The sequence below is a fragment of the Erithacus rubecula genome, assembly GCF_903797595.1.
Source record: "Erithacus rubecula genome assembly, chromosome: 1".
Lineage (NCBI taxonomy): Eukaryota > Metazoa > Chordata > Aves > Passeriformes > Muscicapidae > Erithacus > Erithacus rubecula.
Window position 1 is genome coordinate 45296112 of NC_136658.1, and position 25196 is coordinate 45321307.

At 35.9% G+C, this 25196-nt stretch overlaps 2 protein-coding genes across 3 annotated transcripts in view; one reads left to right on the plus strand and one right to left on the minus strand.

Moving 5' to 3' along the window:
- Positions 1-3725: 3725 nt before the first annotated feature.
- METTL21C (methyltransferase 21C, AARS1 lysine) lies at positions 3726-11851 on the plus strand. Its single transcript, XM_079319853.1, is given in 6 exon segments — positions 3726-3746; positions 7685-7836; positions 9092-9234; positions 10773-10890; positions 11415-11515; positions 11517-11851. Coding segments are annotated over 5 exon segments (798 nt in total). The 5' UTR covers positions 3726-3746; positions 7685-7694; the 3' UTR covers positions 11811-11851.
- Positions 11852-11992: 141 nt separating this feature from the next.
- Positions 11993-25196, minus strand: part of TPP2 (tripeptidyl peptidase 2) — a 48711-nt gene continuing 35507 nt past the window's right edge. For both annotated transcript variants that reach the window (XM_079319764.1, XM_079319763.1), the window contains 6 exons: positions 22643-22794; positions 22452-22548; positions 21466-21596; positions 20080-20287; positions 13721-13840; positions 11993-13061 (listed from right to left, as the gene is read on the minus strand). In XM_079319764.1, the coding sequence (XP_079175890.1) occupies positions 12972-13061; positions 13721-13840; positions 20080-20287; positions 21466-21596; positions 22452-22548; positions 22643-22794 (798 nt within the window). In that variant the 3' untranslated portion in view covers positions 11993-12971. The remainder of the gene's footprint in view (positions 13062-13720; positions 13841-20079; positions 20288-21465; positions 21597-22451; positions 22549-22642; positions 22795-25196) is intronic.

The window sequence follows — 25196 nt, forward strand, 5'->3', positions numbered from 1 at the left end:
TTTCCCATTCCTGCTTTGGTGTAAAGGCACCTCAGCTGAGCTGTCAGCCACATCATCTTCCTAGAGGAACATCCCCTAATTCCTGTGAGATATTTCACTCGTGAGTCCCTGTCAGGGATGTCAACCTGGAAAAAATTCACCTTGCAGTTGTTTATACTTCAGCAGACCATGCAAACACCATGCTGTAGACATTTAGGTGGCTGCTGACAGATGTCTCAGCAATAAGAATGAGAAGAATCTGCTCTAGAAGTGTGACTCTGCCATTTTTCATCAGTCATTCACCAGGTCACCCAGGCCCTCCAGCAAATCCTGCAGGAGCTCTAAGACCATGAATGTTTTAATCAAAGATTCGAGGCACATACGGAAATATATGAGATAATATCTGAATTCTTGTAGTGGAAAAAAACATGTTCCTCTTTCAGGTTTTGTTTGGTGGGTTAGTTGGTTGCTTGGATTTTTTTCCCATTTCCTTATAAAAATGCAGCAATCCCTTTGTGGTTTTGATCAGTTATGTGGTTTTGCAGGTATATAGCTATGGTACATAGTTGTCTCTGGCTCCATGAAGATCTCTTTCCTAGGTGCTACTGAGTTAGAGACTGTGTATTATGTGGTACTTGTCAGCAGTGAATTTCATTTATCACATTATCACCTCTCATAACATGCCAGAAATCCTTCTGGAATTCCGCAGTTTATTTTTAATTTTCACTGTCGTGAATAATTCTACATTATTGTCACCACATTATTTTCCACTACCTTTTAGGAATACACTCAGCACCACAGGCCCTTCTGGGTCATTGAAAACCTGACCATTTATGGCTTCTTTGCTGTTGAATTATTAAAACAAAACATAAAATTCCTTATCCCAACAAATCTCAGTTTCTGTAAGGATCTTTAGTGAGTGACCTATGAAAAGCTTGTGCAAAGCCATATATTCTGTAAAGTGGAGGACTGCTCATGACATGCTTGTAGACACTGCCAAAGAACACACAGAACCTTCTTTACAATACCTCCCATTTATCACCAGCACTGCTGTTCCTCTCAGTTTAACCAGCACAGATGTCAGACTTACTTGTCCCACTGTCCCCTGTATGCCTCCAAGACTCCCTTAGAAATACAACTCACATTTGTACAATTTCCTGTGCTTGGGTATCAAGTCTCCTTTCAGATGCAGGCACTACACTTTGGTCTGGAGCTGGTAATGCCACTGTGGAGTTCTGAGTAATTGAAATCCGGTCCTGTTCATCTGTTGTCATCAATTTAAGTGGCAAGAATAAAATTTAACTTTTCTGTTTTAACTCTGCTGTCTTTTGACACAAATCTGGCAGACTTCTTGGTCCTGATGGGTTTAATGACCATAATATTTTTATTTCTGTTTATCACAACCTTTTAAGGTTTTTATAGTTTTACATCATTTTTATGCTGTAATTGATACTACTAACACCAGAGGAACTTTACAATTTGTTTTAAAATTTAAACACTGTAATCTATAATCTAGTAATGGGAATATAGTTTTACTCTGCCTGTACACTTGAAGAGAATGCTACTGCTGAGTTCAGTGACACAGTCAGGAAAAATACAGATCCCAATTTCCTAATAGTTTAATGGAACTAAATAGGCAAAAGATCCACACTACAAATTAGGTTTCACATAACCAAACTTAACATACCCCTAAACCTATGCAAACTACACAATTCACATTAAAATACATACATTGTAAAATATTTAAAGTTTGCTTCATTTAATCACATTGGGCAGCCTGTTGCATTTTGTCTTCCATCAATGGTCTAGATGGCAAAATTCCTGAGTGTTTAGAAAAGCCAACCAGATAATTCAGAGCTTTTGGAATTGGATGTTGAATTAATAACTGAAACATGCCCTTTTACACATAGAACTGAGATGCTGTATTGCCCTCAGCCAGCCCATTCACAGAAGTCTTGAGAAATTTTAATTCCATGGGGCATCCCTTCCAGAAAACAGTAATTGTCAATGTTAAACAAAAAATACTTGGAGATTGAGTGTGGAATCAGAAGGACTTATAGAAATAATATAGTAAATATATGTCAACAAAAACTACATTTCAGAGTATCACTGTTGATTCCTCAGTGAGTTATAAACAAGAAATTAAGCCATGCCTGCATAATTAATAAATAAACAGTAACACTGTTCTTACAGTTTCCACCCTTGCTACAAGAGTAAGCCAATTCCTCTGATTTAATTTAATAAATAAACTGTTTGTGTCCAACATCAGTCCCATTCCAAAGTTTAGGACAGAGCTCTGACAGCAGCACCAGTTTGAGCTGCATTCAGCTCCCCTGGTGACAAATACAATAAATATGACAGCAAGAACATGCCTGCTAAAAGAACCTCATCTACAAAAAGCTATGGCAGTCATTCCAGCAGCAGCCTATCTTCATTTCCAGTAACAGCTACTCACCTACCTCAGGACAACTCACTTGCCACTATTTGTAAAGTCAGGCAGGCCTCTGGAATGCAAAGTTTACAATATCAATACAGTTAATATCTTAATACTGGTTCCCAAGTATAAGTTCAAAAGTATTTTTAACCATCAAATTTCAGACAAAAGAAGCTGGTGAGCATTTGAATGTGGAGCCAAGTGTTTCCTGTCCTTGGTGTGCCTCCTAGAGACACACAACAGTCTGCACATGGAACAGCTGCTGACACAAAAGGTTCATTTTTTTAACTTTGCCACTCTTCAGGAGACCATTACCTAAATTCAAAAGCTTTTCACTCCAAAATGAAAATGCCTATAAAGTGAGTTAAAAATCCTCATTTCCTCTGCCTCCCCCATTTTTTCACCAGTCTTTGTCCAGTAGTTAATTAGCCAGGGGTTATTTTCTAGTTTATGACTTTTGAAGTAGATTTTAAATTTTTTCTGTCCTTTAATGGGATTGGATTTCTTTTGGCAGAATCTTTGCAAAGGGGGAGAAGGAAGGGCAGAAGGGCAGCAAAGGAATAAATGCATATAAACCTCTCAAATTCTTGAAATGTGTAAGGAATACACATCTGGTTTGTCTTCAACATCTATGACATCTGTCTGTTTTAAAATAATCAGCTGATCTAAAATAATCAGAAGATCTTCTGATAAAAGTGGGATTTTCATGATTTTAATTTGTTTTTCTTCCTCTTTCAGTGGATACAATATTTCCTATGGTTATGACCTGCAGTGAAGATGATGAAGAAGTTCTTTTTTTCCTTAGGACTGACACTTCCCATACTGTCTGTGACTCAGGGCAGGGAATGTACCCAGAGCTTCCCCAGCCAGGCGCTCAGCAGGGCAAGGAAGACCTGACCTTTTCCTGGGAGTGGGAGCTCCATGAACTTTTCCCTGCATCTGGGCTGCTGCCAAGTTGCCACACTCATTATTTCTGTGCTAGTTTGCCCACAGTAAGTTGCTTGCTTGGTTCAGCTCCGCTGACGTAAGGCGAACACAGGGAACTGCAAAACCGCGTCTGCAAAAACAGAACAAGAGTCTGGAGGAGCCGAGAAATGTTTGTACTCTTGGGACTTCGAAGTCTGAGAGAGTTTTGATTTTGTACTGCACATGTGAAAGACTTAAGTGTAACATGGTAAGTTCTTTGAGTGCTGCTTGGTAATGTTACTCTAAATAACCTGCAATCTGACTGGCTGGAGGGGAAAGTTATTCTTTTCAGGTGCACGCCTGTATAAAAAACCCCTGGAGTGTGCATCCACCCACAGGAAACTGCCCATGCCCTCTGTCACATCAGGTACCTGCCCAGCTGCCCAGCTAACCTCCTCTGGCGTGCCTTTGTGTTCCCTGCTAACTAACAACAGAAATACCTTTGTCTGAATTCTTGTATTTCAGGTCAGCTCTGTGATCCAACAGAATCCAGCTCCCTGTTTCGCGCGGAGTGACGGTCACTGCTGGCTTGCGGTGTTTGGGTGCGTTTACCCTGTAGATTCAAATATCACATAAATTTACTATAGTCATGTTCCTAACACTGACATTTCCTTTATTTCCTAGCATTTGTATTGTTGGTGTGGGTTTTTTGTTGTTTTTTTTTTGTTGTTTTTTTTTTTAATTTAATGTGTGGTAATATGAGAAAGCTGCATGAGCTCTAGGAAACAGATGTTAATGTATGGTACAAGTATGTTTAAGCCCCATCTTGCAAAGAACAGACTGCAACTGCATTTTCCATGTGAGCAAATGAAATTGGCTTTTGCCCAAGTATTTCAGCTACACAGACTACACTGAGCAGCTCTGTGCTGAGATGAAACACATTTCAGCAGAGTTGTGTTTACAGCTGAAGACCTGGTGACACAGCACTGCTCACTAACCTACTTTTTTTGGCCACGTAACTGGATATTAAAAGCTCTTTTCCAATCGATTTCAGCAGTGTAAGAGGCACAAAATTTATTCTTATAGGGGATAAACTGTTACCTTAAGGTTTATCATCATCTTACAATTTGCCCCTAAGTGCTACCTTGTTAATTTTATGCAATATTGTCAAATAGATATAGTTTTGTGAATCAGATTTTGCTTGTAACATTATCAAACCAAAATTCTTTTAGAGATATATAATTTTTAGTAAAATATAGATCAGAAAAATTTCAAAACAGTGAGAAATGTGAATTTTTGCAATTCTAGGAGCATAGCAGTAACTTGAAAATATTGCACATAGACAATGCAATAATGCAAAGACTACCTATTTGTCATTTAAAATTATAAATAAAGCTGTGCATCATTAAGGCCAAGACACTAATATATTTGAATTCTTGAATTTATAAGACTATTTATAAAATTGTCCTGTAGTTGGCAGCTAAAAAAAGAATTATTTTTAGCTCCTATGAAATATGTCATTGCATAATTGTGGCAGTAGAATGAATAAGAATATATATATATATATATATATATATATATATATATATATATACACATACACACACACACACACACACATATAAACACACTTATAAACCCCTTTCTGTTTATCAAGGTACGCCTCTACAAGAAACTATTATAGCATCCAGAAGCTCCAGCCAAAAACCAGAGCCCAGTGTGTCAGGTAACATACAAACATAGAGTGCATAGTGTTTATCCCCTCAAATCACCACCTAGGAGCTCAGGCAACTTATGGACTTAAGGACCATTCCAGCAGCAGGGTAACCACTGGTGTGGATTTTAGGCTCCCTGAAAATTTTAATGGATTTAGTAAAACCAGCACAGTTTCTTTATAAATATTTAAGCACTCCCATAAATATTAAGACTCCCATTTTAGGGGAACTCAAAAGACAAAGTGAGGAAAATCATAATGATTTTTAAATTGAAAGTGTAACATAGCATTTCTAATTGAGTTAGAGCTCAGTCTGAATGAGTGATAATAGGGTATACATATATATCAGGATCAGAGATACAATTTTATTTGCTACAGGTAGTTAATAGCTGATCAACAAATTTGTCTTTATTAAGCATGTTTCCAGGCTGTTTTCTGGAATTCACTGCCCACAGCCAACTGAAATTTTGGCCTGTTGTAGTAAGGACTTGTTCCAGCAAGGAAAAAAATACAGGGATCACTTTCACCCAAACGGACAAATTAACAGTTCACTTATCAAACAAACCTTCTGGTTTTATACATAGTAGAATACTGGACAAGGTAAAGTTTTCTCTTGCTTTTTAGTTTCAGGATTGACTTTCCCACTTAAATAGCACAAATCATGCTACAAGAGCATTACAAAAAACTCCACCGAAACAAATACTCACCCTAAATCCCCCAAATATGAGAATGTATTGCTCTGCAGGTTTCAACATAAAATGTTCAGAAGACTGTGTCTTCAACCAAGAGTTTTCTGGCTGTAGCTGCCACCAGTTCTGACAGATTCTTCTCTTTCCATTCTGTACCTTCCCAATTGCACAAGTCTGAAAATACTTTTCATAGAGATTTCCTAAAACCTTAAAACATGAGCAGATTTTATTCTAGCTTAAGGCATGAAAAGGAGATAAGCTCAAATCCAGAAGCCTACTTTTGATTAAATGAAAAAAAAAACCAACCAACATTGCTGTTGGAAAAAGGAACACTGTGACACATGGAATGTGAACATGGATGCACTCACTCGTGTCAGGGAATAGTGACTGCACCATTAACTTCAGTCTCTTACCTACCATCATCGTACCTCAAATAACACACCATGGGGCAAAGCCAGATCTTGTTACTAGCCAGATGGAGCCCTTCTGATGGTTAAAAAAAAAAAAAAAGGATGCAGAAATAGATTTAGCACTCTTTTCTGTACCAGGACAAAATCACTTCCAAGATGGAGCAAATGCAGTGTCAGAGGAATTAGAACAGAAATCCAGCCTTTGTGAATAAACAGAGCAGCAATAAGGAATATATCAGGTTTCAGTAGAATTGCAACAGTGTCAATATCATGTGCAAATCAAACAACTCATAAGTCAGCAGTCACACTGCTCCTTAAAAAACTACCTGCAGGTGTTGCTAAACATCCTGGGCACTGCCAAGGATTTACCCCTTCCAGTGAGAATATCTAAACCAGCCTCCTGCAGTATGATGCAACCCAAATGATACATGTCTGCAGTGCCTGTGCCTGGAGTGAGCAAATATGCAGTCTCAAAAATGAGCAGAATGGATAAATGTTTTTATCATGGATAAAATCACAGCTCACTCCAGGCATCATGTTATCTGGGAAAGGTGGACTTGCACAGCCTCTGGCCAGAGCATGAATTATGAACCTTTTGGTCTTTATATATAGATGTATCTGTGTATATATCTATATCTATATCTATATCTATATCTATATCTATATCTATATCTATATCTATATCTATATCTAACTATATTCATATAATCTATATCTATAATTTCAACACACTCATAGATGTATGCATATGCATATATGAGAAAAACTCCAGTCAAGCAAAGAATTTCACTGGCATACATCTCTCCAAGCAAATTTATGTCAAGCCCTGTTCCTTTTATTCGTGTCAGCTGATATCAATCAGTTCCTTCTTAGATTGGGTGCTGCCTTGTACACTGGGGATTCACAGAGAGAGTTATCCAAAAAGCCTTATGGATTCAATCTTCTCACTGCAATGATTTCCTGACTGCCATCTGCATATTCTGCAGTTCACTGCATTTCAGTGTAATTGAGTTAGCTGTTCTGCAGGAAAAGACAGGGGAGAGAAGGCAACTCTATGAAAGGAGACAAAATCAAGAGCAATGACTGCAGCAAATGAAACAGTTTTATCTTTAGAACCATAAGTCCGAAGTTTTTTTGAAAATAATAAATTACAGGTATAAAAACTCACAGATATTAAAAGAGAATTATCTTTCTTAGCTAGTGCTTCAACTTACAAGAGTAGCTCAATTTTCATGCTGACAAGTGGTATCAATTCAGTGACATAATGCTAAGTTTCTGCATAAATGAAAAAATAAACACAATAATAAAAGTGATAAATGAGACAATAAAAATTCTGACAGTATTACTACACTCCCAGAAACAGCTTGTTCCACCCAGTGGAGTGGGGATACCACATCTCATCCCATTTCTTCAATCCATCACTGAAAAAAAGCCCCAAAAGACCACCAAAGGCCACCTAAATTACTACTCACTGTCTTCTTTTCCAGTCATATTTCATATGAAAAGAGTGCCTGCAAGATCTTATAATGTTATTTTTCCTTTTCTGTTTCAGCTCTTTTGCCATGATCTCTGCACAGCAGCCACCATTCTCCAACAAAATTCAAAGAACAATGGACTGCCAATCCGAGGAAGAAGAAACCTACGAAGATCAGTGTGACTCTGAAAACTGCACTTGCACCTCTGAGCATGCAGAATCTGATGCAGGTTTAATCCAATTTAAATACTGCAATTGCTATGGTGTGCTAGCATATCATCCTTTGATTTTTGTCAGTCTTCAAATAGTAGATGTCATTATTCAACTTTTCCTTTGATATCCAATTTCCCTCATTATTTCCCCTTATGTTTGCATATATTATCAGATCAAATCTACAAAAAATACCCTTTTATCTGCATAATTAAGAAATGTATTTTAAAAGGTCTCAATTTTACTTAGACGTCTAAGAATTATTTCTCAATTACAGTATCTTACAAAAGAGGTATGGTTATAATATGCATTGATTGGGCTGGCACTGTTGAACATCATGGTATTACAGATTTCAACAGGCTAAACTGCTCCAACAGCTAAGGACTCCAGGCAGGCATCAGTTAAAATCCCTGCAAGCTAGAGCAAAGTTTTCCATTGAATTTAATTGTATGCATACCCTTGCAATAAAAGTTCAGTAATTCAGAATAGTGTCCTGGGTCTCAGTAAGGTCAGATGGAACAGCCTCAGCACAAATCTGAAAAACCTCACCCACAAGCCTCCTTTCTATGATGAGACACACCAGCACAACTGTAGCACTGACTTGCTGAACTACATTGTGTATGCCAACATGAAAAGCATATTACAACCTTCTTTCTGTGGAAGGATGCTTAAAAAATAACCACTAGGAAAGAGTCAGGTTTTCTTCAATGTAGGATGTTAATCTTAAATCCTTATGTAAAAAGCAGCCTGCTGTTCTAGAGCTGCTGGTCTCACAAATTAAATCTGAAGCACAAACAACAAAATCCAAGCTAACTTGGTCCTGAAGCTCTTCTAGCTGTTATTAGCAGAGTTTTATATTTGAATTGGTAGCTTTTCCCAAAAGGCTCATTTCTATCTCAAAATAGCAGGAAATTACTGTTGTTCCTTCCACTCCCTGGCCATTCAGACTGTCTGATTTTGGACAGCTTCACTGAAGGGATGGTCAGACATTGGAACAGGTTGCTCAGGGAAGTAGTAGAATCACCACCCACAGAAGTGTTCAAAACATCTGTAGATGAGGCATTTGGGGACATGCTTTAGTGATTAACATAGTACTGGGTGCATTAATGGTTGGATTTGATGATCTTACAGATCTTTCCCAACTTTAACAGTTCTGATTGAAAACCAATGCCCTGAGACCTGCTCTTTTGTGCCCACACGCTGCTGTTGTAAAATACTTTTTACCATTTAACAAGTTGCATATAAACCCATTAAATTTCAACTTTTGTCTCACAGGCTCACCAGTAACTCTTACAATACTGCAGAACTGGGTTCCTAGAGTCTCACACTACTTTGATAAGGAGCACTATACGTACGTTGGCCACCAGATTGTCATTCAGGAGTCCATAGAACACTTTGGAGCTGTGGTGTGGCCGGGGGTAAGTACACGAGACCACATGCAGAAAGCTCACGTGACACACGAGCAAACCAGGACAGCACACAAGTACTAAGGAAGCTTTCTTAGATGACGCTCCTGACAATGGAAGTTTCCCTATGCAGAATGAAGTCTTTCAGCAGAAAGCTCTGCCTTAGGGTAATTTGCCAGTTCATGCTAAAAGGACTGTGGATCCAAGCATTTGTACATTGGATTTAGGAATTGAAAGAAAAACTAAAAAACTATGAGAGAACTCAGGAAGAAATATTCAGCTTCCTTCATGCTTACAGTCAGTCGCTGCTGGGAAGTGAATGACCAGCAGTACAAAAAGGAGGCTGAAAAAGAAAACTGTGAGAGATTAAATAAAGGATTTTATAATGATTAAATATGCCTCTTTTAAAGAACAGGCTGGAACAGTTTCTTTGCAGTACATATATCATACTTGTAAGCAGTTCTTCAGCCTCTACTTCTACTCTTACATAAAACAGAATTTTACAGACTAAGAAAACTGCCTTTGAGGGAAGAGAGGGTCAACTGATAAAGACAAGAAAATTAGAATTCCACAATTTTTCAGATTCACATTTATTTAAAAAGCTCACAAGAAAATGGCAGACAATTTCAAAACAATAGAGAGCGAGCATATGAGTGTGTGAAACAGTATCTTACTTTGAAATGTCAGATCATCAATTCGCACATTAATCAAGTGTCAGAATGCAGATGGTAAAACTCTCCAAGAAAATTGAGAGGTTGCACAAATTGGACTGGTGATTCATTAGCTGTCAGCTTTCCCAGAGCAGGTAGACAGTGTTGCATTATGAAAAGCACAAGAGTTAAAAAAGTAAAACAATTCTAAAGAAGAGAAGCAAAAGGGGGAAGACAGTTTCTTTGGCATCAGTTTATGTTGTTAATAAACAGCCCACTTATATTCTACTAACTGACAAAATCTTTACAAAGGCCTGATAATATTTTCATACAGTGCTGTTTTGTTTTTTTCTAAAGGTTATACTGTTATCAATAAACAAGTGTCAAGTTTGTAAAGAACCAATTTTTAATATTTTCTTTGCTAAAAAAATTGAAACAAAAAGTTTTTTGAAAAATCTCTGCTGAAGTCTAAATGTACTCTATGATACTGGTAGTAGAACATAACATTTATGATAACAAACCAGAACATTACTTCCTACATATTATTAAACTCTGCTGTTTTGACTGTATGGTTCACATGTTAAAACTGCCTATCCTTGTGGGTCCCTTCCAACTCAGTTTATTCTGTGATTCTGTCTTGAGCTGTCAGAGGACTCATGTAGAAGTGTGTAGTAAATTCATATCACATAAACTTAAAACTAAAAATAAATTGTTTTTCTTTTATATAAAAAAACCCAGGATACATCACAATTCTTCCCATCTTACATTTTTGTTATACCCTTCAGTGTTTCTTATTCTACTAAAAAAAAAAAAAACCCAACATCCTTGTATAAAAACATCTAATGAATTTTTGTGCAACTTAGCTGTTACTGTCTTATGGATATGTGTTAACCATTTTAGGCACTGGCTTTATCTCAATATCTGGAATCAAATCAAGAACAATTCAACCTCAAAGACAAAAAAGTGTTGGAAATTGGCGCTGGAACAGGCTTGCTTTCCATTGTGGCCTGTATCTTAGGTTGGTAAATTTCTATTTCCTTTTGGATTTCTAGTGAATGATGATCTAGCTCTGCCCTTGTCACTTTAAGGCAATGAAACAACAGTTAAAGTAAACTTGGTCACTGGTTTTGTTTTTAAATGAAGATCATTGTAAAATATTACCCTAGTTATTGGGGAGGGGACCCTGGACCAGTTATGTAGATAAAGCCTCATACATGTTCAACTACTATGAACTTTGCCCTGTCTCAAGTGAAAGGATGAGAGGAAATACCTCTAAGTTGTGCCAGGGGTGTTCAGATTTGATATTAGAAATTTTTTTTATTTTACAGAAAGGGTGGTTAGGCACCCTTGGAATAAACTGACCAGTGAGGTGGTGGAGTCATTGTCTCTGGAAGCATCCAAGAGGCATCTGGATGTGGGACTTGGGAATAGGGTTTAAGGGCGATTGTGGTAGTGCTAGGTTCATGGTTGGACAGATAATCTTTAAGGTCTCTTCCAACCTTAGTGATTCTGTGAATTGAAACAAACTCATGCTTTCTTTAGGAGCTCATGTTACAGCTACTGATTTGCCTGAAGTTCTTGAAAATCTCTCATACAATATTTCAAGAAATACACAGAACTTGAATATGCACAAACCTGAAGTGAAAAAAACTGGTATGGGGAGAAGGCCTCAATGAAGACTTTCCTGTATCAACTTACCATTATGATTTCATACTGGCAACTGATGTTGTGTACCATCATGGAGCTCTGGACCCCCTGCTAGCAACAATGGTGCACTTTTGTAAGCCAGGAACAGTATTACTATGGGCAAATAAATTCAGATTCAGTACAGACTATGAATTTTTGGAAAAATTTTGTAATATATTTAATACAGCCATTCTAGCAGAATTTCCAGAATCAAATGTCAAGCTGCTCAAAGCCACAATAAGAAAGAATTAAAGAGAAAACTATTACTGATCTTGATCTAGTGGCAGCACCTCACAGATTGGAATGCTTTCCAAGATTAGGTTGCACCTTCTGTGTATTTATTGTTGTACAGTTGCAGCTACATCTAAGTTTTGCATTGCAAGTATAAAAAAAACAGCAAGGCAAAAGATATAGCAGCTTGTCTCTGGTTGATATATATGACCTGTTCAAACTGACCAACTCCCCTCCACTGAAGGAACAATGTTAGTAAGAACATTTGTTTTAACAGAAAGCATTGATCTTCTGGCCTGCACTGAACCTCTGCTATTTGTAAGATGCTTGCTTTCAGCAAGTTTTATTTAGGTACTCATCCAGAAACCAATACAATTTTTAGCTTCAGTATTTTTATTAATTATAAAAATCTTTTAAAGTATCAGAGTGAACATGGTGGTTTTTTGATCTTCAACTCTGCACATTTATTCTGTTGAGTTTCATATTTTTAACATTAATAAACATCTATGTATAGCTTTACAATATCTGATCAAGATGTAACTGTCTGGCACTTTTATACATGTATCAGACTATCCTGATACTCAGCTTCACCAGGATTTCTGAGTTTGTCTGAAATCACTGCAAAATGAAGAGTTTTGGAAATATACAAGAGTACCTATGCATCTGAGAAACATTGCAACAGTTTGAGAGGTTGAATTTTTCTTAAAAACATTAAATGTAAACTCTTGCAAATAATACAGGTGTCCATTATTTTCATCTCTTAAGTAAGATTTTAGCTACCCCTAAAGTAGCTTTAAGGCCTTCAGACAATTGAAATTAAGATCAAACATGTTAAAATTCAGTGTACCATAAAAAATACAGAACTTTTACAGGTTTGCAGTTAAAAGTAACAATTCAGGACATAACATGCATGCAGTAATTCTTTCCAAACTAATTCCAAATCCTTGATGTTGGCAGTTCTGGCACATCCATTGCCAGCAATGGGATGCACAATAAGGAAACTCCCTGATGACAGGAGTTAGGTTAACAGGTATTAAGCCATACCCAGGTGCCTTTACTGATAAATACACACAATTTAATAATCAGCATTCAGTAATGAAAACATGCGTTTGATAAAAAGTCAAACTTTTTTTCCTATCCTGTCCCATATAAAATCATTTTAATTTTACAATTGTTGATTCTCTAGAATACACAATAATCAGGTGGATACATGACAGGAAGCCAATTTGCAGTGAAAGTTGCACAATGAGTCCATCCAAGCAGCTTCATTAGCTGAAGAAAAAAAGCACATATAAAAAAAATGAGTCTTACTCTTTTTAACATCTAAATCTAAACAAACACTGCACTGATATCAACATTTTACTATACATGTCTATTATCAGAAAGACAACAGATTAGAGATCTGGTAAGCTTTGAATTCCTCAGTCCTGAAAGAAGGATCCCTCCTCCCCATTCTCTATGATCATATTTTTCCAACGTAATGCACATGAATTTAATCTCAGAAATTCCCATTTATTTTCCATTACATTCTATGAGTAGTAGTTATGACTAATAATAGCAAAAAATATCAGTGGTTAAACAATAACATAAGGGGATTTTTAGGCATATATCTTTGACCAAGTTGTCTCTATTTTCCTTTCTTATGCCCCAAAGCAAGTTCCAAATAGTAAATCTGCTAAAAACAGTTACTTGCCAACAAGTTATTCTAGAAAATAAAAAAAAAAACACAAAAACAAACAAAAAAAAAACCAACCAAAAAACAACAACAACAAAAAAATCACTCTTTAAAATGAAGGCTGAGTTACAAAATCTGTTCATTTAGTCCTTTCTAAAAAGAGAAGAGTACAAAAAATTCCAGGAGACTTATATCTTACTTCTGAAAGCTTACACAGCATGAACACAGCTTTATCACTTGACTGAACACTCCTTACCTGAATGCAGTTTTTTAAGTTGTCCTTTGTTGGCTTCTCTTCTGCAAGTTTTGTGGCAAACTTGAGACCTCTTCCATACATTTTATTTACCAATGCGTGCTTATAGGCAAAAGTCAAAACCTACAATGCAAATTAGAGAAAAAAGAAAGGAAATTAGGTATTTTAATATCTTACAAGGCTTAACAAATAATATCAAATTCTGTTCAGGTAGCAGAAGTGATTCAAATAAAACATTTACATGAGATATTTGCAGTATAGCAGATGATTCACATCAGTAGCCATAAACATGAACTTCCTAGAGACTATTTCTGTTCACAAACACATTTGACTTCAGAACTTATGTAACACATATCACTATTTTAATCTTTTGTCACATTTCTAGCTTCTTTGGATTTTCATTCTCTACAGGTTACTGTATGGCATATTAAAAAGATTATTAAAGAATCACCAACCAGACAGGTATATTTTTGACCCAGAGAAACAAAAACCAAATTGAGAATTTTAATTCCTAGGTAGTCACAAACTTACTGCAGAAACAAATATGAATGTACAGAGTGAATGATATATACAGACAAAGACAGAGAAATGCACATAATTATAAGCAAGCAATGAAGACAGGTAAGCATGAACACAAGCCTCAGGTTTTAGGTCAGCTCCTCACTAATGGTAACCTTTTAAGAAGAGATTATAAAAAAGCTCCTTCTTGATAATATTTCTAAAAAAACAGTTTACAGTCCTAAGACCTAACCTAAAATAAATCAGGTTTCTAATACCTGAACACTGACAGCATTCAGGGTGTTGCAAGATGGTTCAAACCATTTCACCAGCTGCAGCACAAAGAATTAGAGCAATCAAGACACTTTGATATATTCCCTTTGGAACACTCATAGTAAACAAGATATTTTTTACTGAAGAGTGACATAGCAGTAAAGTTGGTGAATATGCTGAATATGAATATGTGTCTACTGTTGGCAGTGTTTATGAAATCTTTTATTAGAGCTTGCTATTAATTTCCCCTCATTCATTACAACATTTTTCCTTTGCTCTGACTCCACAATAAAGGTTGAAGATTTCCCACTTAAAATATCCTATTAAGAAAAGCTAACAAAACCCCTTCAAGGATGTTCAGAAATATGTTTTACATTAAAGAAAAAGAAATTAAATATTTCTCAAGAATATAAATATTAAGGAAACAGAGATCTGAATCTTGCAACGAGTGAAGAACCTGTCTAGTTTTAACAGCCTGAACACTTCCACTTAATGTTAATCACATGCACAAGTCTTTGCAGGATCAATAAATAATTAGAATATAAAAAATAAATAAACTTAATAATCAAGCAAGTCAAGGTGTAATTTTGAAGCTTCAAGATACTATGCCAAAGTACTCAAAAGTTGCTCATTCTTCTTCTGTCTTCAAATACTGATTTTGCTCTGTTGAAATATTCACTTAAGCTGTTGTAGCTTACAGCACACACATATATGCAACAATGAGCATACAGCACCATTCACATACACAATTTTCCAAATATTACTATTGGAAAAATACTCAGCATGCTGGATTCTCAATCCAATTATTTTGGATATTTTCCTAAAGCAAAACACATCAGCAAACATTTCTGGATAACTGCTCAGTGGATCCATTAGCAGACTTAGTTGGCTAAACTAAAATTAAAAAAGAAAATTCTCTTCTGTAAAAGATGATAGAATCACAAAACAAAAAAACAAACAAAGAAAAATCAAATGAAAAATGCATTGGAGCTCTCAGCAAATATAACATTTCAGAGGCTAACCAGAAATGATGTCACTGCTCTATGAAGAAAGCTCTTACCTGACCCTGTAAGTTTTGAATGGTTATTGAACATCAGTGATAAAGGCAGGAGGAAAGCCACTTGACAGCATTTCTTTCGTAACAGGGCTTCCTAGAGTTTTTGTGGCAAGAAAACAAAGCATTTTACGAAATACCCTTGCTCTGGCCAAATAAAAGGTTGGGTATTTCTAAATAAGAAAAAGATTCTCTGCTGAACCAAAACGTTGAACACAATGCTCCAAGAGCTCCTGACAGAAGACAATTTCTGTCTTAGTGTTTGGAAAAAAAAACCCCAATCAACTGTATACATGTTCAGCAAAAGTGCTAAAAATTCATTAGCACTTTAGAAGTTATGAACAATGCATAAATTGCTTTAAAATCAGAACCCGTTTACAAACATAGATGTTAGGTAAGAAATAGTACTTTACAACTTGTACACATATTGGCCAAATTAAGTCTTATAGATAAAATACTGCAAACTTTATAAGATCACAGAAGTAAAAGTTATGATTTGTTGATGTGGGCAAGGAAAATGTAAACTGGAGTGTTATTAAGCTATAACAGAGAAAACAGCTATAAAACCATCAAATAAACCTGTTTGTAGTATCCAAAACCAAATTGTTAGATGAAAGAAGAGTAATGACTTCAAAGTATTTGATATTATTTCCTAACTATATAACAAAATAATAAATTACATAATAAATATAATGAAGGCCAGCTTTTACATAACAAGCAATATGGGCCAGAAATTGTACAAAGAGCAATAAAAGGGTACTGAGAAAAGGTAATGCATACTTCAAGGATACTGGGGGAAAAAAAAAAAATCACTGTTAGATACTCTATTCCCCAAGATAATGGCCTGGAATAGTACATGTGCTAGGAGCCAGACCCATTAAGTGTTTGGATGCCCACATCCTAACTAGCTGCCTAACTTGCCACTGGCTATAAAGATGCATGCATAGGACAGTAAAACGCTGAAATGACCTCTCCAAAGACATTTGTGGAGCTGAAGAATTTAAAAGCTAGAAAATACTCTTTAATAAAGTGTGTTTGAATCCACCAATACTAAAACGTCTAATGAAAATTTTCCAATGTTGTTACCTATGGAAACAGACTTGTATAATCAATGAATCCATCATTTAAAGAGCTAATTAAAATATACCTACATTTACAGATCATTAAAATACTAGGTTAAACAATACCATCTCTAGGTAACATACTCCAGCTCTTTGTAACAACACTGAAGTTGTAATGCTTACAATTCCAAACAAACAAGCTTTTTTAAGTTCATATATATTTATAGCAATAAACTAGGTTTTCTTAGCTACATTTGTTGATTTCTCTCTGCTCTATTAACTGCCCTATTACAAATAAAAAACAAAAAAAATTAAATAAAATAAAAATTAAATAAAATAAAAAACAAAAAAATTACTCATTTTCAAGGGAGCAAGGGGAGTTAAGGGAATCAAATATCCAGCAACATGTTTTTGGTAGTGACTGAATAAAATCAGCTGGAAGAGACAGCAGCATTGGACAATGCATGCAGTATCAGGAAAAACAATCCAGGCTAAAGATATTTAAAAGATAAGATGGAAAAGTACATTTACTTGTTTTTAAACTTATTTTTAAGTGTGAGTTTTTGCTTTTCCCCCATGGCTAATAAAGGGCATTATGTTCTACACTGGCCATTCCCAATAAAAAACACACAATATCCTATTACCCTCCTGTAGCAGGTGTGTTTAAAACTGAGGATTTTGGCCTATAAAATTTAAAGCCATGTTCCAGAAAAAAAACCTGAAGTGCTAACATAAACATGTTAGCATAATCAAATACTTGCTGCATTAAGACAAAGCCATCTTAACTGGAGTTTATTTGAAATGCTTTTGTGTACACAGGGAACAAATATTTTTTTTCGTGTTTAGTTTAAAATGCACCTTCAGACAATAGCTGAAAGTATGAACAACTGCCCTTACTATCAAAATTAAAATTACTTCCCTACATACTTGCTACGATATGGCAACAAGCAGGTTACTTCAATGATAAACAAATCAAAGGAACTACCAAATGCCCTGTGGTGCCAGCTGCTACATCTGCAGAGGAGAGATGAAATAAGGGAAAGTATTTTATTTACTAGAACGTGAAAAGAAAAGCACAGAAAAGTGATGATGTTCCTGATTCTGCTTTAGAAACAACCTAAAAGAAAACGTGGTCTCTCTTGGTTTTCAAAAACTTACTTAGCCTTTTAATTAATGGCATGCACTTTACAGGAAACTTAGAACAAAACACACTTAGAGCAATGATTCTGTCTAATGACATATATCTACATATAACTGAATGATGCAGTATTTGAATGTCTGATTTCCTTCTTTTCTCACCCAGATGTTCCATGTTTTGAGTGCCAGGATTACACAGCCACATCTACATAAAAGAAGAGCTCCACATTTTCATCTCTAACACCACGCTTCAGAATCAGCTGGCTGTCTCTTGACACTTCTCCTTTGAAGAACATTCACACAAGGTCTATCCCCTATCTGACTTGAGTGCTCCACTTTCAATCTGCGCTGGTTTAGGACAGGCTAATTGATTTCCTTCACAGCAGCTGGTATAGGCTGTGTTTTTGATTTGTGCTGCAAACAGTGTTGATAACTCAAAAATGTTTTAGCTGTTGCTGAGCAGCACTTACAGAGTCCAGACTTTTTTTGCATCTCATCCCACTCCACCAGTGGGAAGGCTGGAAGTGCACAAGTGGATACAGCCCACCTAATCAAAGGGATATCCCAAACCATGTGACACGGTACTCAGCATATAAAGCCGCGTAAGAAAGAGGGGAGTGATGTTTGTCTTCCCAAATGATGGTTGCATGTGATGGAGCCTGGCCTTTCTGGAGATGGCTGAACACCTGCCAGCCCATGGGAATTCCTTGTTTTCTTTTGCTTGTGTGTAAGGCTTTTGTTTTACCTACTGAACTGTTGTTTTTGCACCCTGCAAGTAACTCTGTAGGTCTCATGACACTCAATCAGTTTAGATTCCAATTTGAGTACTAAAATCCAAAAAGGCAGAAAAAAGAAGACAAACATACTATATAAACAGGAAGGAAGCTATTTCCATAAGAAATGCTAAAAAAATCTAGACAAGTTTTGATCTTTTAGCAGCAATTTTACAATACAGAAGAATCATAATCGGAGCAAAACCTGAATATGCACTTTGACAAATCCATGGTTAAGACAGTCAAAGAGAGAGGTTCAATTCTTAATCCACAGAACTCAAATCAGAGTTACTTATTCCAGGCCCAGAGCACACAGCGCAACAATGCTATCTGTCTTGAAATAAAAGCCAAAGAGTGAAACTCCCAACGAATCTGTACTGGCATTCTTCCACTGAAATTATTCCTATCGGCTTTAAAAAAACCCAGGAGACACAAGTAAGCCTGGGGTTACTATGCTGGAACAAAGTATTGCATTTACAAAAAGACAGCAAGAAAAGAATGTGCCAAACAATATGATTGAAGCACAAAATCTGCTACCACATGATATATCATCAGTTAATGATTAGAGGAGGTTTGCTGAAAAGATGTATGTGTACAAGGACGTACATTAAAGTGAGGAGGGTAAGCACCATCAACCTTCTTGACCAGGTCTCCACCTAAAGCACAAGTTTTTACAGGAAGTTTATCTACTGTTAAGAAAGTTAAATAATTTATTTTGGTTTTTTTTTTTTTTTTTCTCTACTCTTAAAAGTTTTTCTTTTGCAACTATCTGAAGTGCTTTGGTAAATTTATATAATTATCAACAAATACACTCTCTAGTCATTCTATCTTCCACAAAAACATCATATGTGTTTAGCCATATGTGGCAGTTAAGTTCAGAAACTAATTAACATCAATTGCTCAAAAGTTAAAAATACAAAGTTATAACCTCTCTAAATTAAAAGCTACATAACTAATCACCCTCAATGAATTTTTGTTTTCCTTCTGGAATTGCTGTCTTGAATGAAGGAGAAAAAAAATCAGCTTTCATGATCAGGAACTCTGAAACGTCAGAGAAGTTTGTGCTAATAAATATGTAACAGTCATTATCTGCAAGGGTTTCTTGCTTTACCTCTACAGACATTACTGACAGCAAAACACGAAACTTTTCTTGTCCATAGTGTGGAAGAGGCTACAGCATGCAGGAAAGAACAGGGCAGAGATGCTGCACTTGTGTGTACAGCTGCAAGAGTGCAGAGGTTAATTGAAAATAATCCCTGGAAAGTACAGAAAGAACCAATTCAATAAACGAAGCAACTCTTGTGTGGAAATCTGGTAATGTCTTACACCCTTTCCTTAATCTCTAAATTCACTTCAACAGAGATGGGCTTACCATGGATTTGACAGGCTTGGCAAAATCTCCATGGAAAAAGGTCATAAAGGAAGCACAATGTACAGAGGGGACATCATGGAAAAGTAGAAGGCAGGAATGTACAAGGCTGTGTACACAAAGGCAGTGCATAATTCCAGAAGAAACCATCAGAAAACCCAAAATCCAAATGAAAAAAACCTGCTCTGGTCCCTTACCTTGCTGTCAAAAAGATCAGTCCATTTTGTTGTTTCCCAGAATGTCTCTGTCAAAGCTTCTGAGCAGGTCTCATGATCCTCATCTTTGCCTTCTGCATCACTGGAAGCAGCCCCTTCTTGGGTCTGCAGATGAAGAAGTTGGTCAGCCAGTGCACTTCCCTTTCGACAAAGTGCATCCACTAAGGTACTCTTCTGTTTTTCCATTTCACTAGGGAGAAAAAGAAACAGTATGAAAAATATTTAGAATATTTTGCAGATACTTCCTTAAGAACAGAAACAGTGCTAACTCAGTTTAAGCTAAAAAGTTTACAGTAGTTAGTATATACAAGGTTACATACAATAAATTAAACTGATCATAAAATATTACCGAAAGACATTATGCATTAAAAATACTCAACCATTCTAAGTATGAAACGCCTTAGATGACTTAAGGCAAGGGCAACTTGAATTCTAAAAGTAAGTCAGCATCTAGAAATACAGCTTTATAGCTCCTGGCATTACAAACAGTCAAATCCACCACTAACATAAGCAGATATAATTCTGCTGACTTCAAAGGAATTGCATCCATTTAAAGCACCATTAAATTTGGTGTTCAATTTCAGATGTTATATTCAAAACACATGACCTAATAGATGAACTTACCACAAAATGTTTAGAATTAAGTTTATTGTGTCAAGGCTTTGCTTTTATATTAGCAATTCTAGAACTACACACAAATCTGGATTCAGGATCGCTTGAACAGACGGACTAGTTTTACAATTGAAATCTGATATTTTACAGATAATCAACAAAGATGAATCTCCCATTTTAAGGGCCTAATATTCAGATCTGCTGTTCTGGTACTAAAACAGCACCATGCTACACACAGCAAAATCCATCACTTATTCTCCAGACTAAGCTGGAGAATATCTTCCTAAGGATATACATACTGATAATACAGAGGAACAATCTAAAGCTAAAGAAGAACAATAGGTCTCAAAAATACTCTGAAGCAAGGTCACCATGCTTTTCACAAAGAAATCTCTTGCAAGGAGTTACTTCTTAGGCTGATGCAAATTTTGTCTTCAAATACAGTAGTTCATCTTAGATTAAGAGCTCAGATTAAGCTTGATACAACAACTTAATACCCCATTTTTCTGATATATTTAAATCCTGAAAGAAGCCTTATTTATTTTATTAAATAAATAAAAATTTTAAGTTGCAGTATCCCTGCATTCTGGAAATAAGAGAACAAAACTATTGTGTAGTCATATTTTAAATTGCCTGTGCCACAAAAGAGTAATAAAAGTTATCAAAAAAAGTTAGTCATTCTATTTCTTACACGCAGAGACAAAGTACATAGACTACAGAAATAGGATGCAGGAAAATTATTTACTGGGTAGGTACTTTTTTATAGTAGTTGCATCAGGCCTGGGATCAGTCTTCATAGCAAAATATACTGCTAATGCTGTTTGATCAATATGAGAGATTACAGTATTTGCAGCTTCAACGATTTCATCAAGTCTTTTCATTCGTTCCTAAAAGAAGAATAAAAGATGTTCAGCACCATGAAATCACACTTCTTCACTGTAGATTCTACTAGCATTAGGATGATTGCAAAGCTATGCAGAAATAACATTTGATAATTCAACATGTTCTTTTCTCCACTTCATTCTAATTTTGCTTAAAACACCCTGGAAAGTCTTCAATATTTCCTGCATATTTAGTCCATTTCACTGAAAACAAACTGTGAAATATGAGATTGGAATACGCAAAATGCAAAGTTTACAGAAAGAAAATCACCTTTCAGTACAAATCAGTATTCTTATATAATGCAGCAGTTATTCAATTCAGAAATAAATACAATATCAGAATGAAATGAAAAGAAGAATATTCAAGGTAGTGGCATATCCACAAAGGTATTTAAGATTAAGAAAAAACCAAACACATGCAAATCTTCTGTTGACACTTCCCATTTTGAGGACAATGATGGAAGCTGGATTTAGCTGTGTCAGTTTAGAGGGTTACTGTCCCAAGCTGTCTGAGTCATGCTGCTAGGAGAAATTACCAGCCCAGAACAGGAACAGAATGGGATGTGTATTTGTCTCGGTAGGCACCCTTCAGAATAAAACCATTGTAGACTAAGTAAGAAAACTTAACATGTGTTCAACTGAACAAGGCATAATGTGATAAGCAAACACACTTTGTTTAGGCATACATTTTTTATTCTGCTGTGGGATTATGAAGGTCACACATGTAGGCACCTGTCACCTTATTTAGAAATTTCTGCTTTTTAATACTGAATACTTCAAATTCAAATGTGCACAAAAAAAGAGTTGTTTAGGCTACATGGGTGTATTGAGACAAATTAAGTTTAAGAAGTGTGAAATAACCTTTTCAGAATCCAGCTGATGAAGTCTTGCAACATACAGAGGAAGATGATTAGGAAATGCTTCTTTCAATTCACTATACATGTCAGTAGTATCCAGCCTAGAAGAGAGTAAAATATAGCATGAAAGTACAGATTGAGTATTTTTGTGAACTTCAAGCTGCTTCAAGCTTGTGTAGTAATGTGGAGACATACTTGGTCATCCACTGTATTTTTAGGTCTCTTAAAGCTTCAGCAAATTCTTCTTTTGCATCTTTTTCTTTTTCCTGTTCTTTTTCTTTCTCTTTGCTGCCATTTTTACTCTTTGATGGTGATGGTATCAGATGATAATGAACAGTAAGGACATCCTGGAGGTGGAAAAAGAGATGCATATTCAGATAGGTACAGTATACTTTTTTGTGATGTCATATCAAAGCTAAATCATAGCCAGCAACTACTCTGAGCTAGACACACAGTGAGTAAAGGTTCTGAGAGCAAAGATATTAGACAGTAAAAATTCAGGAACTCCTATAGGTTTTTATCTTAAGCAATGCAAGAATGTAAATATTAAAACAGCACACTAGGTATAAGAAAAGGCAGCCTAAAATTCAGCCACTTTGACATTTTTACATTCACATAATTTTACATAATATTTGTTAGGAAATAAGGCTTTCTGTTTGTTGATAGAAAAGCAAATAACTTGGTTAAAAGGATAAGGGAAAAAAGACAGATCTTATCCTACAAATCTGGCAATAAACAAATGAATAAAGATAGCCAATTTCTAAAAAATAATACCACAGTAGGATAAACATTAAACATGTCACAGGATATATTTATTCCTCCCAAGATACTATTTCTTCCATGTGCATATTGAATTAGGTGAGGCATCCACAGTCAACTGATTTCCAGTTTCACTTGTGTCTCAGTTCTAATTACGTAGACACAACAGCAAGGTTTTTTTTAAACCTTAAATGCTAGCAAAGAAATATCACTATAGTTTGAGTTCATGCTACACTAATCAATCATCACCATGAGAAAACCAGCTACAGCTATTTAAAAGGAAAATCTAACTTGGACTATGTTGACATCCATTTCCTGATAACTTACATATAAGTTTGCAAATAAGGTAGCAATATATTTCATCCATTGCTTCTAAAACATCAAAATGCTGGGTCAGGCCATTTGCTCATTTTGTTTTCATTTTTACTGCAATCATTAAACAAGCTTCTCCCTAAACAGTAAAGGCACTTGTCCCATTACTTTACATACCGGATACTTCACAGAGAAGATCACATAAGTTTAAATCCTCTAGATACCACTACTCTGTTGCAACACGGTGCAAAATACTGAGCTGCTTGCTCAATTACTGTGGCAATTTAATGATTCTTACCAATTATTCTAGAATACATTTGTGCGAATGCTTCCCATAAACCAGGTCAGTGTTGTGTAGTAAAATGAGCCCTTGTGTACAAGATGGAGTTAAAGTTACTTAATAGCAAGTAAAATGGACAGAAACTGCAATAATGGACTTCAACATTACACTTCTGAAACATTCAAAAGCCATGCTGCAGAAAAATTTTACTTGAACATATAGTTCAAAGAGGCCAGCATCTTGCTGTGGAATACAATACTGGTAAACATGACTTCAATATTCCCTCAAAACAATTTTCCCAGCTACTTAATATGTAATCACAGAATCACAGCATGGACATTTAAATACTGGAGTTTTTTTGAAAACTAGTTTAGATAACTAATCTGCACTGAAGTGTAGCTTTCACAGGAGCTATCCTGAACACATGTATTGTAAGTATGAAGTGCACAACAAGTCAATACACCTAAATGAGCCTCCAGCGAGACCTACACCAGAGCATGACAAAACAGGTCACGGAAATAAGTACACACTGAAGATACAGAGATCAGGAACATGGTGTGCTGCTCACTAAGGTAATTGGAACAGTAGAAAGCAACAATATAGTTCACTAAAGCAAACTAAACATTTTAAGCAGTCCAAGAAGCTATTATAGCACAAAAATCTTAATTTACATTATTTTCTAAAAGATGTCCTCTATCAAGACCAGTATTTTTCTAAGAAAGAAACCTGCCTTTCTAAGAAATATTCTTCCAAGAGTTGAGGATTTTCTTTGAAAGTACATTTTCATTCCACTTGGCAGCATATTTCTGGAGTTGTATATCTACGTGATCTCTGCATTCTCAAGCCTTGTCTGTATGAGAAGGCTCTACAACTCTGGTTTAAGTTTCAAACTGAGCACAATTGGATTAACAAAATCTCACTTATATGGATGAATACTTGCATTTTGAGAGACTAACCTTATGTGGCTAAACCAATAGTAAAATGTCATCTCCCTGCTCTCTCACATAGGTACTTTTGGTTTCATAATGTTCGGCATTCTTACAAGCTATGACCACTGACAGGAAAACAATGAGCTTCAGGCCCAGCACCCTCGTCTTAAAAGAGCTTACAGAGCAGACTTCTCCACAGACCTCAGACTTATTTAGTGGAACAGATAAAGTTCAGGTTATTATCACATAACTTTTACAGGGCACTAAGACGGACTGAAGGCTTCTTTATTTTATCTGCAAACACTAAGATCATTTATAACACTTGGCAACTCCCTAGGTACCAGAAGATCTCAGGATGGCAATTAATGGCAAAACATTCATCATTGCAGGCTAAGGAACAGAAAGGCAGGTCTTCACAACTCAGTACTCCAACCTGTTTTCTTATTCAAATTTTCCTCTGACAGCTAGA